General features: G+C 63.0%; 2 protein-coding genes across 9 annotated transcripts in view; both read left to right on the top strand.

Moving 5' to 3' along the window:
- The window catches only part of NUP98 (nucleoporin 98 and 96 precursor), a 33,874-nt gene extending 24,452 nt beyond the window's left edge, over window positions 1–9,422 (top strand). For all 8 annotated transcript variants that reach the window (XM_086883829.1, XM_086883825.1, XM_086883830.1 and 5 more), the window contains 11 exons: window positions 32–446; window positions 1,247–1,476; window positions 1,825–2,094; window positions 2,987–3,144; window positions 3,993–4,136; window positions 5,513–5,655; window positions 6,139–6,360; window positions 6,921–7,162; window positions 7,655–7,809; window positions 8,168–8,279; window positions 9,103–9,422. In XM_086883829.1, the coding sequence (XP_086739955.1) occupies window positions 32–446; window positions 1,247–1,476; window positions 1,825–2,094; window positions 2,987–3,144; window positions 3,993–4,136; window positions 5,513–5,655; window positions 6,139–6,360; window positions 6,921–7,162; window positions 7,655–7,809; window positions 8,168–8,279; window positions 9,103–9,314 (2,303 nt within the window). In that variant the 3' untranslated portion in view covers window positions 9,315–9,422. The remainder of the gene's footprint in view (window positions 1–31; window positions 447–1,246; window positions 1,477–1,824; window positions 2,095–2,986; window positions 3,145–3,992; window positions 4,137–5,512; window positions 5,656–6,138; window positions 6,361–6,920; window positions 7,163–7,654; window positions 7,810–8,167; window positions 8,280–9,102) is intronic.
- Window positions 9,423–11,421: 1,999 nt separating this feature from the next.
- CHRNA10 (cholinergic receptor nicotinic alpha 10 subunit) lies at window positions 11,422–13,761 on the top strand. The gene is made up of 5 exons (XM_086883998.1): window positions 11,422–11,501; window positions 11,683–11,828; window positions 12,060–12,214; window positions 12,443–12,975; window positions 13,081–13,761. The coding sequence occupies exons 1-5, from the start codon at window positions 11,441–11,443 to the stop codon at window positions 13,572–13,574; spliced, it is 1,389 nt and encodes a 462-aa protein (XP_086740124.1). The 5' UTR covers window positions 11,422–11,440; the 3' UTR covers window positions 13,575–13,761.
- Window positions 13,762–13,954: the final 193 nt, after the last annotated feature.

Here is a 13,954-nt window from a genome sequence, read left to right as displayed (position 1 = left end):
CTGAAACGTTCTCCCTGCTTCTCCCCGTCAGTTGCTGGGCTGCTGCAGTCCAAGTTTGCCAGTGTCCTTTCCCAAGCACCGAGTGCTGCTGTGGCAGATGCCAAGGGCCCGAGGACTTTGGGCAGTCCCCCCTGTGCTGCCCTGTGGTCGTCCCCGCTGGCCTCGGCGTTCTCGGTGCCCGCGGCGGTGCCCGAGGTGCAGGTGAAGACGGTCGGGGCCCGCCGGCAGCGCGGGCTCGTCCCCCTGGAGAGATCCATCACCTATGGAAAAGGGAAGCTCCTGATGGACATGGGACTGTTCATGGGCCGCTCGTTCCGTGTCGGTTGGGGGCCCAACTGGACTCTGGTCAATTGTGGAGATCAGCTGAGTGGCTCGAGTGAAGCGGAGGATCCGCAGCTGGAGCCCGTGGAATATGGATTCCTGCCGACTCCCGTTGCTCCCAAATCGTGAGTAGTGCTTTCCTTCGGGATGGATGTGACGTGCTCACTCTTCCTGGCTGACAGGGTCCTGCTTGCAGGTCCCTGTTCCTTCTGACACGCAGGAGTGGTGCGAGATGGTGTTAGCCATGGAGGTGTCCTTCATGGCCTTTCTCCACAGAAATACCTCTGTCAAATCCTGGGATAGCATAGTAAGAGAATTTTGTTGCTTTTTTTAACCAAACAAATAGCACTGTCACCCAGCACAAGGTTAAAGAGAAAGTTCAGAGCTGCTGTCCAGAAAGCTTCCAGTTTCTTGGTTCTCCCTGAGGAAGTTCTTGTTCAGCTTCTCAATTCCCAGACACCTTCATACTGCCTGTGCTTCCAGCAGCACATGGGCCTTTAGGGTGATGTCCATACCCGAACTTGACTGGACTACAGCAACTCCCACCATTGGAGTGCTCCAGAAAGCTTGTCTGGGTGTTCTCCAGCATGTGGGAAGTGCTGAGGAATGAGCTGGGCTGCAGGTGTGCTTGCTGCCTCTGGAGAGCTCAGTGGGTCACGGCTGATTCAACAAACCACAGAAGATTTGGGGACTTAAAGGCCACCTTGTTCCAACCCACTGCTGTGGCCAGGGACACCTTCCACTACCCCAGGTTGTTCAGCATCCCAAAGCTGGTTCCAAATCCCAGACTCTGACCAGGATCTTCGTGCCTTGGGTCGTGTTTTACTGACATGTTAATTCTGACAAGCTGCAGGGTGATCTGCTCCACTTGCATGGAGAACATGCAGAACATTTGCTACCTATTCTGTTTCCTCTTTTCCTCCAGACTCACAGAATCCCCTTTCAAAGTTCATGTGGAAAAGTTGAGCTTGGAACAGTGGAAGATGGACAGAGACAAGGAGCTGTATCTCACTCCTCTGGAGATCAAGCTGAAGCACAGCACTGTCCATATGGATGAGCCCTGTCCTCTCCTGGCCCCCAACCCCGGAGTCTCAGCTATCCATGACTATGCTGACTGGGCCAGGAAAGCATCTGAGGATCCCGCTGTGGCAGAGAGTGAGTGTAGAATGATCCTTTAAACAGAATGCTTGGGATTGGAAAAGCCCTCCCAGCTCATGGAGTCCAACCTGTGACTGATCTCCACCTTGTCCCCAGCCCAGAGCCCTGAGTGCCACGTCCAGCCCTTCCTTGGGCACCTGCAGGGATGGGCACTGCAAAGCTCCCTGGGCAGCCCCTGCCAAGCACAGTGGGGATAGAGGACCCTCCAGGGTGGGATAGAGGACCCTCCAGGGTGGGATAGAGGACCCTCCAGGGTGGGGATGGTGGGCCCTGGAGAGTTATCCTGACACAAGCCCCTCTGAGTTGTGTGTTTCCACTCCCGATGCTGGGTGTGTGTCCCCACAGCTGTTGTGAAGCACTGGTGCTTGGCCTGGACATTGTGTGAGGCCATTTGGGGCAACCTGAAGGAGCTGGAGGCCAGCCTGGAGGAGCCCAGTGAGTACGTGCTGGCGCTGGAGCGCCGCAGGGCGTTCTCACGGTGGCTGTCGGAGACGGCGGCCGGGCGCATCGAGGAGGAGGTGTCCCTGTCCCGGCACGGCAGCCACGTCGAGGCCGTGTTCAGCTGCCTCACGGGGAAGAGGATCGGCGAGGCCTGCAGGCTGGCACAGCAGGCAGGTGAGCACCCCAGGCTGCTGGCACTGCCCAGGCTCCCCAGGGAATGGGCACAGCCCCGAGGCTGCCAGAGCTCCAGGAGCATCCAGGGATGCCCAGGCTGGGCTTGTTGGGGGGTCTGGGCAGGGCAGGGGGGCACTGGGGGATCCCTGGGGGTCCCTCCAGCTCAGGACATTCTGGGATTCTGTAAGGTTCCTAAATCACAGCTTTTGTGTAGAGGAGAAAGGACATGCACAAAGAGTTTAAACTTAGGAGAGCTCACAGTCACTGGCTGCTGTGCATGTAGAACGTTCCCTTGCCAGTAACCACAAAATCATGGAATGGGCTGGGTTCGAAGGGACTTTGATGCCCGTCCAGTCCCAACCTGTGACATGGGCAGGGGCTCCTTCCACTATCCCACGTTTCTTCATGCCCTGTCCAGCCTGGCCTTGAAGATTGGAGGGGGCTGCTGCTGGCTTCCCCGGTCCCCTTCACTGCCCCTGTCAGCTACACCTGGTCAGGAAGTGCTGCTGGAGTGCATTTGGAACCGGGAGTTCTTATAGTCACTCCCTGGAATTTTTAATGAAGGATCTTTTTAACTGAGTTTCTGTTCAGGCGCTTCATATTTGGGTTAAAACGTGTGTTTTCAGAGCCTTATGGCAGGTTTTATCCCTGTCTGTTATGCCAGGTGTTTATGGAGTGCTTTATTTCATAAGAAATATTGGAGTTGTGGCCTCCCCATTCCTGGAAGTGTTCCATGCCCCAGAGGATGGGGCTTGGAGTAACTGATGGAGTGGAAGGTGTTGCTGCTCATGGTAGGGCTGGAATGGGATGAGCTTTAGGATCCCTCCGAGCCCAGAGCCTCGCAGGCTGTACGCTGCACAGCCCCATGGCAGCTCCCAGCGTGTCCCCACAGGTGACCACCGTCTGGCACTGCTGCTGGCACAGCTGGCCGGGAGCCAGCCCGTGCGGGACCTGCTGACCCTGCAGCTGGTGGACTGGCACCGCCTGCACAGCGACCGCTTCATCCAGGAGGAGCGGCTGCGCCTGTTCGCGCTGCTGGCGGGGAAGCCGGTAAGGACGGGCTGGGGGCTGCACCCTGACCCTGCCTGCAGCACAGCCAGCACCTGTGCTGAGCTCGGGCTGTGCTCCAGCTGTGCCTGCACACCCAGCACCTGTGCTGAGCTCGGGCTGTGCTCCAGCTGTGCCTGCACACCCAGCACCTGTGCTGAGCTCGGGCTGTGCTCCAGCTGTGCCTGCACACCCAGCACCTGTGCTGAGCTCAGCCTGTGCTCCAGGTGTGGCAGCACACCCAGCACCTGTGCTGAGCTCGGGCTGTGCTCCAGGTGTGGCAGCACACCCAGCACCTGTGCTGAGTTCAGGCTGTGCTCCAGCTGTGCCTGCACACCCAGCACCTGTGCTGAGCTCAGCCTGTGCTCCAGCTGTGCCTGCACACCCAGCACCTGTGCTGAGCTCGGGCTGTGCTCCAGGTGTGCCTGCACACCCAGCACCTGTGCTGAGCTCGGGCTGTGCTCCAGCTGTGCCTGCACACCCAGCACCTGTGCTGAGCTCAGCCTGTGCTCCAGCTGTGCCTGCACACCCAGCACCTGTGCTGAGCTCAGCCTGTGCTCCAGCTGTGCCTGCACACCCAGCACCTGTGCTGAGCTCGGGCTGTGCTCCAGCTGTGCCTGCACACCCAGCACCTGTGCTGAGCTCAGCCTGTGCTCCAGCTGTGCCTGCACACCCAGCACCTGTGCTGAGCTCGGGCTGTGCTCCAGCTGTGCCTGCACACCCAGCACCTGTGCTGAGCTCGGGCTGTGCTCCAGCTGTGCCTGCACACCCAGCACCTGTGCTGAGCTCGGGCTGTGCTCCAGCTGTGCCTGCACACCCAGCACCTGTGCTGAGTTCAGCCTGTGCTCCAGGTGTGGCAGCTCTCCGAGAGGATCACCGTCAATGTGTGCTCGCTGCTGGACTGGAAGCGCTGCGTGGCCGTGCACCTGTGGTACCTGCTGCCCCCCACGGCCTCCATCTCCAGGGCTCTGGCCATGTACGAGTCGGCCTTTCAGGTGGGTCCCTGCCTCCTGCCAGTCTGAGCCTGCACCGAGGCTCCTGGGAGCAACTGGGAATCCCTGAATGTGGGGTTGAGTATAGGATGAGGGGGAATGGCTTCCCAGTGCCAGAGGGCAGGGTTGGGTGGGATACTGGGAGGGAATTCCTCCCTATGAGGATGGGCAGCCCTGGCACAGGGTGCCCAGAGCAGCTGGGGCTGCCCCTGGATCCCTGGAAGCGTCCCAAACCAGGATAGACATGGAGGCAGTGGGAGGTGTCCCTGCCATGGCAGGGCTGGCACTGGATGATCTTTAGGGTCCTTTCCAACCTAAATCATTCTGGGATTGATTCTATAGAATCATAAATTCTGTGGAGAAAATAGAGAATCTCCATTTATGGAGGGTTTCCAGGTTTTGTCCAGACAGCTGGACAAAACTAGGAAGAGGGACAGGGCCCAGCAGCAGGAAAGCCCTTCTGAGCCAGGCAGCCTGTTTTCCAACTGGGGTCATTAATCCTCAGCAGCCCATGGTGCCCTACACCCCATGTGTGCCCCCCAGGTACTGTCCCACACCCCCTGTGTGTGCCCCCAGGCACTGTCCCACACCCCCTGTGTGTGCCCCCCCAGGCACTGTCCCACACCCCCTGTGCCCCCCAGGCACTGTCCCACACCCTGTGTGTGCCCCCCAGGCACTGTCCCACACCCCCTGTGCCCCCCAGGCACTGTCCCACACCCTGTGTGTGCCCCCCAGGCACTGTCCCACACCCTGTGTGTGCCCCCCAGGCACTGTCCCACACCCTGTGTGTGCCCCCCAGGCACTGTCCCACCCCCCTGTGTGTGCCCCCCAGGCACTGTCCCACACCCCATGTGTGCCCCCAGCCACTGTCCCACCCCCCTGTGCCCCCCAGGCACTGTCCCACCCCCTGTGGTTCCATGCATTATGCAGAGCCGTGTGTGTTGCTGCAGAGCTCTCAGCTCTGTGTGCAGCAGGACAAAGGGTTCTGCTGAAAAACGTGTTTAATCATTTAACTAAAGGCAGCTCAGCCCTCCATCCTCAAGGCAGCCTGAGCACAGCAGCAGGCCTGGGAACCCGTCAGTGATGTTTGCTCTGGTGCTCAGTGTGCAGTGCTGAGCACTGCAATAGCCAGCTGCAGTGGGAGTTCTCAGTTAATTGTTCTGGCTGACTCTGTGCTCGGTGCTGCTTTAAGAGCTCAGTGTGAGACATGAACCTGCCCAGGCATTTTGGTTTTTCATGTTGGTCCACAGTTCTGGGGAGGTTCCAACTGCAGGCTGCACCTTCTTTGGAGCAGAAAGATTCTCCTGAGCCTGCTGAGCTGTGGAATTCAGTTTTATTCAGAATATTATGTTTAAACTCACTGTTAAAACTCTCCCTAGAACACCTCAGAATATGAAAAATACGCCTGCTGTCCTCTGCCTCCTTACCTGGAAGATTCGGGGTGTGTCATTGAAGAAGATGACAATGGAGGAAGGCCCCTGAGAGATGTCTGCTTCCATTTGTTAAAGCTCTACAGTGACAGGTAGGTGGGCAGAGAGTTCAGTGAGTATTTGGGAAAGTCATGATCAATCAGTGACTCCCTGAGTTCACCAAGCAGGGCTGTGAAATCAGCCTGAACCGCTTAGAGCAGCCTGCAGCCAGCCCCACGTGGAGCCCTGAGAGAAGCTGGGGTCACACCTGGGATGCTAGAGATGGGGAGCCTCAAGCTTTGGAGCACATTCATGGAATGTAGAACTAGTGGGGTTTAGGTGTTTTCTGTGTGTGAGGAGTGCAGGAGGGCTCCTGTGTAGCTGCTTGTTTTGAAGGCGGTGAGAAATCTGCAGGGAAGAAAAGGAGTGACAGTCTGGGTGCAGACTCATAAGAATTTTAGCAGTAAATACTGCTATTGCTAAAAAAGGAAACCAACCCCCCACACCAATGTAAATCACACAGAGGCTGAAGGGAGGGGATGGGGTTTGATTCTGTGGGCACAATCAGCTCTTCCAGTACCAGTTGTCCTCTGCAGGTCCTATGAGCTTGACCAGCTTCTGGATCCCAGGAGTGTCACCTCTGACCCGCTGGATTTCCGCCTCAGCTGGCACCTGTGGGAGGTGCTGCGGGCACTGAACTACTGCCACCTGTCCCAGCAGAGCTGGGGGGTGCTGAACAGCAGCTATGCTGCCCAGCTGGAGAGCGAGGGGCTGTGGGAATGGGCCGTGTTCGTCATGCTGCACGAGCCTGACACGCCGTGAGTCACCCTGTGCGACTGTTCTGGGCTGTCAGTGACCCTGTGGGACTGTTCTGGGTCTGGAGAGACCCTGTGGGACTGTTCTGGGTCTGGAGTCACCCTGTGGGACTGTTCTGGGTCTGGAGTCACCCTGAGGGACTGTTCTGGGCCTGGAGTCACCCTGTGGGACTGTTCTGGGCTGTCAGTGACCCTGTGGGACTGTTCTGGGCCTGGAGTCACCCTGTGGGGCTGTTCCCTGTGGGGCTGTTCCCTGTGGGGCTGTTCCCTGTGGGGCTGTTCCCTGTGGGGCTGTTCCCTGTGGGGCTGTTCCCTGTGGGGCTGTTCCCTGTGGGGCTGTTCCCTGTGGGGCTGTTCTCTGTGGGGCTGTTCTGGGCCGTGGAGTAGCGTGGGGTTCAGGGTCAGTTCTGAAGCGCTGTGGTTGTGGTGTGCCCCAGAGGGCTGTTTTGGGAGGAGATGGCGGGCAGGTTGTGCTGGGAGGGTTTGAGGCTGTGTGTTTGCAGTGGTGCTCCCTGTGGGGAGGAGCAGAGCCCGTGGGGTGACAGGCTGTCCCCTGTCCCCAGCACGCGGGAGAAGGCCGTGCGGGAGCTGCTGAGCCGGCACTGCGCCCTCGCCGACACCCCCGAGTCCTGGGCCAAGGAATCCTTCCTGACACAGCGGCTCTGCGTGCCCCCGCGCTGGATTCACGAGGCCAAGGCGGTCCGGGCCAGGATGGAGGGTGACAGGCACAAAGAGGCCCTTTTCCTGTTCAAGGCTGGGCACTGGAACCAGTGCCACAAGCTGGTTGTCAGGCACTTGGCCTCAGGTGGGTCTCAGCACACAAAGGCAGGAGCAGGAGCAGGAGCGGGATCCCAGGGCTGGAGCCCTCTGGAGCCAGGCTGGGAGAGCTGGGGGTGCTCAGCTGGGGAGGAGAAGCTGCAGGGAGAGCTCAGAGCCCCTTGCAGGGCCTGAAGGGGCTCCAGGAGAGCTGGAGAGGGATTGGGGACAAGTGGAAGGGGGTGGGACTGGATGATATTTAAGGTCCCAACCCAATCCCGTGAGTGACTCCGTGGTTCCATGCCGTGGGGTGGCCCCTGAAGGGGTCAGGCTGGGTTTGGAGCAGCAGAGGTGGCACAGAGGGCCTGGCAGGTCCAAACCAGCTCCCTTGGATAGCTTTTCCTGGGCAGACAGGGAAGCAGGGCGGTGCTTCCACCTTCCTGGAGCACAGGGGCCTCTGGGAACAAGGGCAGCAGTGGCCTTCCTGTTCCCTGCTGTGTGGGAGACGGGATGGCCTCTCGCTGAGGGCTCTTCTCTGCAGATGCAATTATCAACGAGAACTACAAGTACCTGAAGGGATTCCTGGAAGACCTGGCGCCCCCGGAGCGCAGCGCGCTCATCCAGGACTGGGAGCTGGCAGGGCTGGTGTACCTGGACTACATCCGTGTGAACGAGATGCTGGACAGGATTCAGCAGGTTCGGGCAGCCGCCGTCCCTGGGGCTCACACGGAGCCTGCACTGAAGCTGTTAGTGACTGCTGAGGGGCAGCTGCTGCTTCTGACACAGCATGGGCCGTCTCTAGAGCCAGACTTTGCTGTCTGTGTCACAGCGAGGGGCGGGCTGTGCCCTGCAGATGTGCTCTGAGGGTGACAGTGACAAGTGGAAGGGGCGGGACAAGCCCAGCAGTCTCCGTGTCTGTTCCCCCACGTTCCTGTCCGGGCTTCCCCCTTCCCTGCTCTGGGGTTAATTCAGGCAGGTTTTGGTGTGGTGTCACCTGCTGGGTGAGTTTGGCTCTGGCTGTGCTGCCATGGAGCTGACTCCTGTTTGCTTCCAGCTGGATGTGTCCACCTACGAGCTGGAGCGGTTACACACCAAAGTGACGTCCCTGTGCAACAGGATAGAGCAGCTGCAGTGCCACAACGCCAGGGACCGCCTGGCTCAGTCAGGTACGTGCCACCCCTGCCCCAGTGCCACACCTGGCTGACAGCTGGGCTGCAGCTCTGCCCCAAACTCACAGAATCACTTAGGATGGACAAGATTGAGTCCAACCATTCCCCAGCACTGCCAAGGCCACCACTAACCCGTGTCCCCAAGTGTCACATCCACACACAGCTGTGAAATCCCTCCAGGGACGGGCACTCCACCACCTCCCTGGGCAGCTCTGCCAGGGCTGCACAGCCCAGTCTGGGAAGGAATTTCCCCAATGTCCACCCTGAGCCTCCCCTGGCCCAGCCTGAGGCCTGAGCTCTCCTCCTGTCCCTGTTCCCTGGCAGCAGAGCCCGACCCCCCCGGCTGTCCCCTCCTGCCAGGGACTTGTGCAGAGCCACAAGGGCCCCCTGAGCCTCCTTTGCTCCAGGCTCAGCCCCTTCCCCAGCTCCCTCAGCCCCTCCTGGGGCTCCACACCCTTCCCAGCTCTGTTCCCTGCCGTGGACACGCTCCAGTAGATTCACTCTGGATATGCAGAGCACGTTCAGCAGTCTGACTCCCCAGCTGGGAGCTGAGGAGAGTGAGAAGGTCCTCCCTGGGCCTCCTTCTCTCCAGGCTGAGCCTCCTCAAGCCTTTGGGGCAAGAAATTTTCCCCAATATCCAACCTAAGTCTCCCCTGGCCCAGCCTGAGGCTGTTTCCTCTCCCGCTGTGGCCGCTCTGCGTGTGCTGAGGGAGGGAGGGGGAGGACGGTGCGGTCGGGGTTGGCTCCCCAGCGGTGCGAGCGGCGCTTTGCTCTGGCCGCTCCGGCAGCAGCGGGCTCAGAGCTGTCCCCGCTCTTGCAGACATGGCGAAGCGCGTGGCCAACGTGCTGCGGGCGGTGCTGAGCCTGCAGCAGGGCCCCGAGCCGGGCCCCGAGCCGGCCGAGCCGCGCGTGCCCCTGCGCCTGCTGGCCCCGCACATCGGCCGCCTGCCCATGCCCGAGGACTACGCGCTGGAGGAGCTGCGCGGCCTCACCCAGGCCTACCTGCGCGAGCTGGCCCTGGCCGCGCACTGAGCGCCTGCCTGCATGAGGAGTAGCGAAAGGTTTTTATCAAAAATATAAATAAATGCTCTAGATTATTTTCCTGTCTTTTTGAAAACAATAAATAAAATGTTTATAGTACTCGCGCGGGTTCCTTTGCTTTTTGAGGTGGGGTTTGGGTTTGGAGGTGCCCTTTGCTGCGCCACCCCGGGGCGGTTGGGCTGGCTGGGGGAAAGGACAGCCCAGGAATGTGTGATACAATCCCCCCTTGGCCTCAGTGGCGAGCAGGGCAGGCTCCTTCAGAAGCTGGGGAGCAAAAGTCACTGGGGAACCCAGATAAACCACACTGTGGCCTTTTGGTACCGAAAGGGGGTCGTGTAAAAGCTGGACAGGGACTCTGCACAAGGGCCTGGAGGGACAGGACAAAGGGAAACATTTTCCCCCTGCCAGAGAGCAGGGCTGGATGGGATCTGGGGCAGGAATTGTTCCCTGGCAGGGTGGGCAGGGGCTGGGATGGAATTGCCAGAGCAGCTGGGGCTGCCCCTGGATCCCTGGCAGTGCCCAAGGCCAGGCTGGACATTGGGAGGTCTCTGCTGCGGTGGGAGCTGTCGCTGTCGCTGGCCGCGGTGGCACGTTCAGGTGACACTGGCGGTGTGCAGGGCCCGGGTCACTGCGGCTTCGCCTCCTTCCATTACTGTAATTGGGCCTGAGCGGCCCCGGCCCGCGCGGGACGGGCTGGGATGAATAATTCACCAGCTGGAAACAAAACCTCCGGCCTCAAAACCGCTCGGCATCTGCCGCCGGGGCTCGGCGTGGGAAGGGTGCCAGGAGCGCCGGGGGAGAGGAGCCGGCGGGTTCCCCGAGCTGGAGCTGCGGGATGCTCCGGGAGCCGCTGCCCCTCGCTGCCCCTCGCTGCCCCTCGCTGCCCCGTGTCCCTCAGCCTCCCGGGATGTTCTTCTCACCCCACGGGCACCACCTGCCCCCTCCCTTGCCTTGCTCCTTCCTAAGAGCGGAGAGCAGGATGTCCCTCGCTGTGCACGGGGGTCTCCTGCACCAGCCGCCCCCGGCCCCTGCACCGCTGTCCCTGGGACATGAGTGATGTCCCTGTGCCGTGTGTGCTGTCCCCATGCCGAGGGTGATGTCCCTGTGCCGTGTGTGCTGTCCCCATGCCGAGGGTGATGTCCCCATGCCGTGGGTGCTGTCCCCATGCCGTGTGTGCTGTCCCCATGCCGTGTGTGATGTCCCCATGCCGAGGGTGCTGTCCCCATGCCGAGGGTGATGTCCCCATGCCGTGTGTGCTGTCCCCATGCCGAGGGTGGTGTCCCCATGCCGTGTGCGGTGTCCCCATGCCGTGGGTGATGTCCCCATGTCGTGTGCGGTGTCCCCATGCCGTGGGTGATGTCCCCATGTCGTGTGCGGTGTCCCCATGCCGTGTGTGCTGTCCCCATGCCGAGGGTGATGTCCCCATGCCGTGTGTGCTGTCCCCATGCCGTGGGTGATGTCCCCATGCCGTGGGTGATGTCCCCATGCCGTGGGTGATGTCCCCATGCCGTGGGTGATGTCCCCATGCCGTGTGCGGTGTCCCCATGCCGTGTGCGGTGTCCCCATGCCGTGGGTGATGTCCCCATGCCGTGTGCGGTGTCCCCATGCCGAGGGTGATGTCCCCATGCCGTGTGTGATGTCCCCATGCCGTGGGTGATGTCCCCATGCCGTGTGCGGTGTCCCCATGCCGTTTGTGATGTCCCCATGCCGTGTGCGGTGTCCCCATGCCGAGGGTGATGTCCCCATGCCGAGGGTGATGTCCCCATGCCGTGGGTGATGTCCCCATGCCGTGTGCGGTGTCCCCATGCCGAGGGTGGTGTCCCCATGCCGTGTGCAGTGTCCCCATGCCGTGGGTGATGTCCCCATGCCGTGTGCGGTGTCCCCGGGCTGCGACAGGTGCTGGGCAGTCCCCGGCACCGCGTGGCTGCCGCCGGTGCCTCCCAAAAACCCCATCCCGAAAGGGGCTCGGCCGCACCCGGAGCCCACCCCGGCCCCTGGCACCTCCCAGCCTCGGGGGTCGCCCCCGCGCCCCCTCCCCGCGGGCCTGGGGACCGAGCCCCCCCGCCCTGTCCCCGCCTGACGTCACCGGCCCCGCCGCGTCCCGGAGCTGCTGCGGGATGGAGCCCGGAGCTCGGCTGTGCCTCTCGCTCTGCCTCGCCGCCGTCCTCCCGGCCCCGGGTGAGCAGCGGGGCTCCCCGGAGCGCCTTTCCCCCGGGAACGCCGAGCCGGGGGGCTCGGGATGCCGCAGGGGTCCCGCCGTGCTCTCCTGTCCCTCCAGCTGCCGGAGGGTCCCGGGGATCCCCCGGGAGGGTCCGGCCGCACCCCGGCCCCTCCAAGCCCCCGCTCCGGGTGTCCCCAGGCTGCCGGGGAGCGCAGGGCAGGCTCGCCTACAAACTGCTCCACGACCTCTTCGCCAACTACTCCAGCGCCCTGCGCCCCGTGGAGGACACGGAGCGGGCGCTGAACGTCACCCTCCAGGTCACCTTGTCGCAGATCATCGACATGGTGAGAGCCCGGCCCCGCTCGGGCCCGAAACCTGCCCGGATCACCCCCAGAGCGGCGCTGCTGCCCTCGAGTCAGCTCTGAGCACTTTCAGACAGCCCGGGCCCCCCTCCCAGAACCAGCAGGACCCCCTGGAATCCGGCTGAGCTCGGAGAGGCCTCCGGGCTGGGGGCCGGGGGGCCTGGGGGTGGCAGCGGGGTCCGTGCCCCCACGGCCACCCTCTCCCCGCGGCAGGACGAGAGGAACCAGGTCCTCACCTCCTACCTGTGGGTCCGCCAGACCTGGCTGGACGCCCACCTCACCTGGGACAAGGACGGGTACGGCGGCATCGACAGCATCCGCATCCCCAGCAGCTACGTCTGGCGGCCTGACATCATCCTGTACAACAAGTGGGTCGTGCTCGGCCCCGGGCCCGGCTGGGGCTGGGGGCTGCAGGGGCGCCGCGGCCTCGGGGTGGGGGCAGGGGGGTCCCGGAGCGGGAGATGCGGGGAGACGGGGCCGGGGGGTGCTGGCAGCAGCGGCCGTGCCCGGGACTGACCCCCAGCACCGAGGGGACAGCCAGGGCCCGAGCGGCGCGGGGAGGGGATGCGGCCCCACGGCCACCGCTCCCTGCCCAGCGCCGATGAGCACTTCGGTGGCTCCATGGAGACCAACGTGGTGCTGCGCTCCGACGGCCGCATCGTGTGGGACTCGCCCGCCATCACCAAGAGCTCCTGCAAGGTGGACGTGTCCTACTTCCCCTTCGACGGGCAGCGGTGCCGCCTCACCTTCGGCTCCTGGACCCACAACGGGAACCAGATCGACCTCCGCAACCAGCTGGACACCGGGGACCTGAGGGACTTCGTGGAGAACGTGGAGTGGGAGGTGCTGGGCATGCCGGCCACGAGGAACGTCATCACCTACGGCTGCTGCTCCGAGCCCTACCCCGATGTCACCTACACCCTGCTCCTGCGCCGCCGCGCCTCCTTCTACATCTTCAACCTGCTCCTGCCCTGCATCCTGGTCTCCTTCCTGGCGCCCCTGGGCTTCTACCTGCCGGCCGACTCGGGGGAGAAGGTGTCGCTGGGGGTGACGGTGCTGCTGGCCCTCACCGTGTTCCAGCTGCTGGTGGCCGAGAGCATGCCCCCCTCGGAGAGCGTCCCGCTCATCGGTGAGCCCGCCGGTGCCGGGGCCAGGGCTGGGGCAGGGGGGCGAGCGGGACCCCCGCGGGCTGCGGGACCCCCGCGGCCCCTGCCAGTGCCCGCTGCCCCCGCAGGGAAGTACTACATCGCCACCATGACCATGATCACGGCCTCCACCGCGCTCACCATCTTCATCATGAACGTGCACCACTGCGGGCCGGGGGCCCGGGCCGTGCCCCCCTGGGCGCGCCGCCTCATCCTGCACCACATGGCCCGGCTCTGCTGCGTCTACGAGGTGGGCGAGAGCTGCAAGGGCCCCCAGCGGGCACCGGGCGGGCGGGCGAGTGTGGGGGACGCCGGGGGACCGGGGGAAAGCCCCGGGGAACCGGGGGAGGGGCAGGCGGGCACGGAGGTGCGGGGCTGCCCCTGGGACCACTGCCTGTGCCACCACGACGCCCTGCTGAGGAACGTCGGCTACATCGCCGGCTGCTTTCGGCGCCAGCGCGCCAACCAGCGCCGCAGCGGAGAGTGGAAGAAGGTGGCCAAGGTGATGGACCGCTTCTTCATGTGGGTCTTCTTCCTCATGGTCTTCCTCATGAGCGTGCTGGTCCTGGGCAACGCTGCCTGACGGCTCTGCGGAGCCAGCAGTGCGGCCCCCAGGGTCAGGGGTGGCTGCGGGCGCCTCGCGGGGGTGACACGAATGGCCCCGGTCCCCCCAAAGCTGCAGCGCTGAGCGGTCCCAGCCCCCGTCCCACGTCCCCCTGTGGCATCCCGCTCCTGAGAAATGCATCAAATGAAATAAAGCCTGGAACGTGTGTCCTGCCCCTGCTGCCTGGGACAAGGGTGCTGGCCGGGGTGAGGGCGGCCTGGAGGGATGGAGGGATCAGGTCCTGAGCTGAGCTCCTGACAGATGGGAGATCCCCGAGGGGAGCGGTGGAGGCTTCCCACGGGAAGGAGTGCAGGGCCCGGCAGGAGCTCTGGAGCTGCTGCCCACCCTGGCCAGGGCAG

Source organism: Cyanistes caeruleus, chromosome 3 (genome assembly GCF_971803275.1).
Source record: "Cyanistes caeruleus chromosome 3, bCyaCae1.hap1.1, whole genome shotgun sequence".
Taxonomy (NCBI): Eukaryota; Metazoa; Chordata; class Aves; order Passeriformes; family Paridae; genus Cyanistes; species Cyanistes caeruleus.
Note: the sequence above shows the minus strand (reverse complement) of the source record. Positions and strands in the feature narration are given on the sequence as shown.

Bases quoted from the DNA above. Each gene is read 5' to 3' on its own strand.
- CHRNA10 (XM_086883998.1), top strand. From the start codon at position 11,441: ATGGAGCCCGGAGCTCGGCTGTGCCTCTCGCTCTGCCTCGCCGCCGTC. The intron at 11,502-11,682 runs GTGAGCAGCGGG...GGGTGTCCCCAG, and splicing joins CGCCGTCCTCCCGGCCCCGG to GCTGCCGGGGAGCGCAGGGC. The intron at 12,976-13,080 runs GTGAGCCCGCCG...CTGCCCCCGCAG, and splicing joins GGAGAGCGTCCCGCTCATCG to GGAAGTACTACATCGCCACC.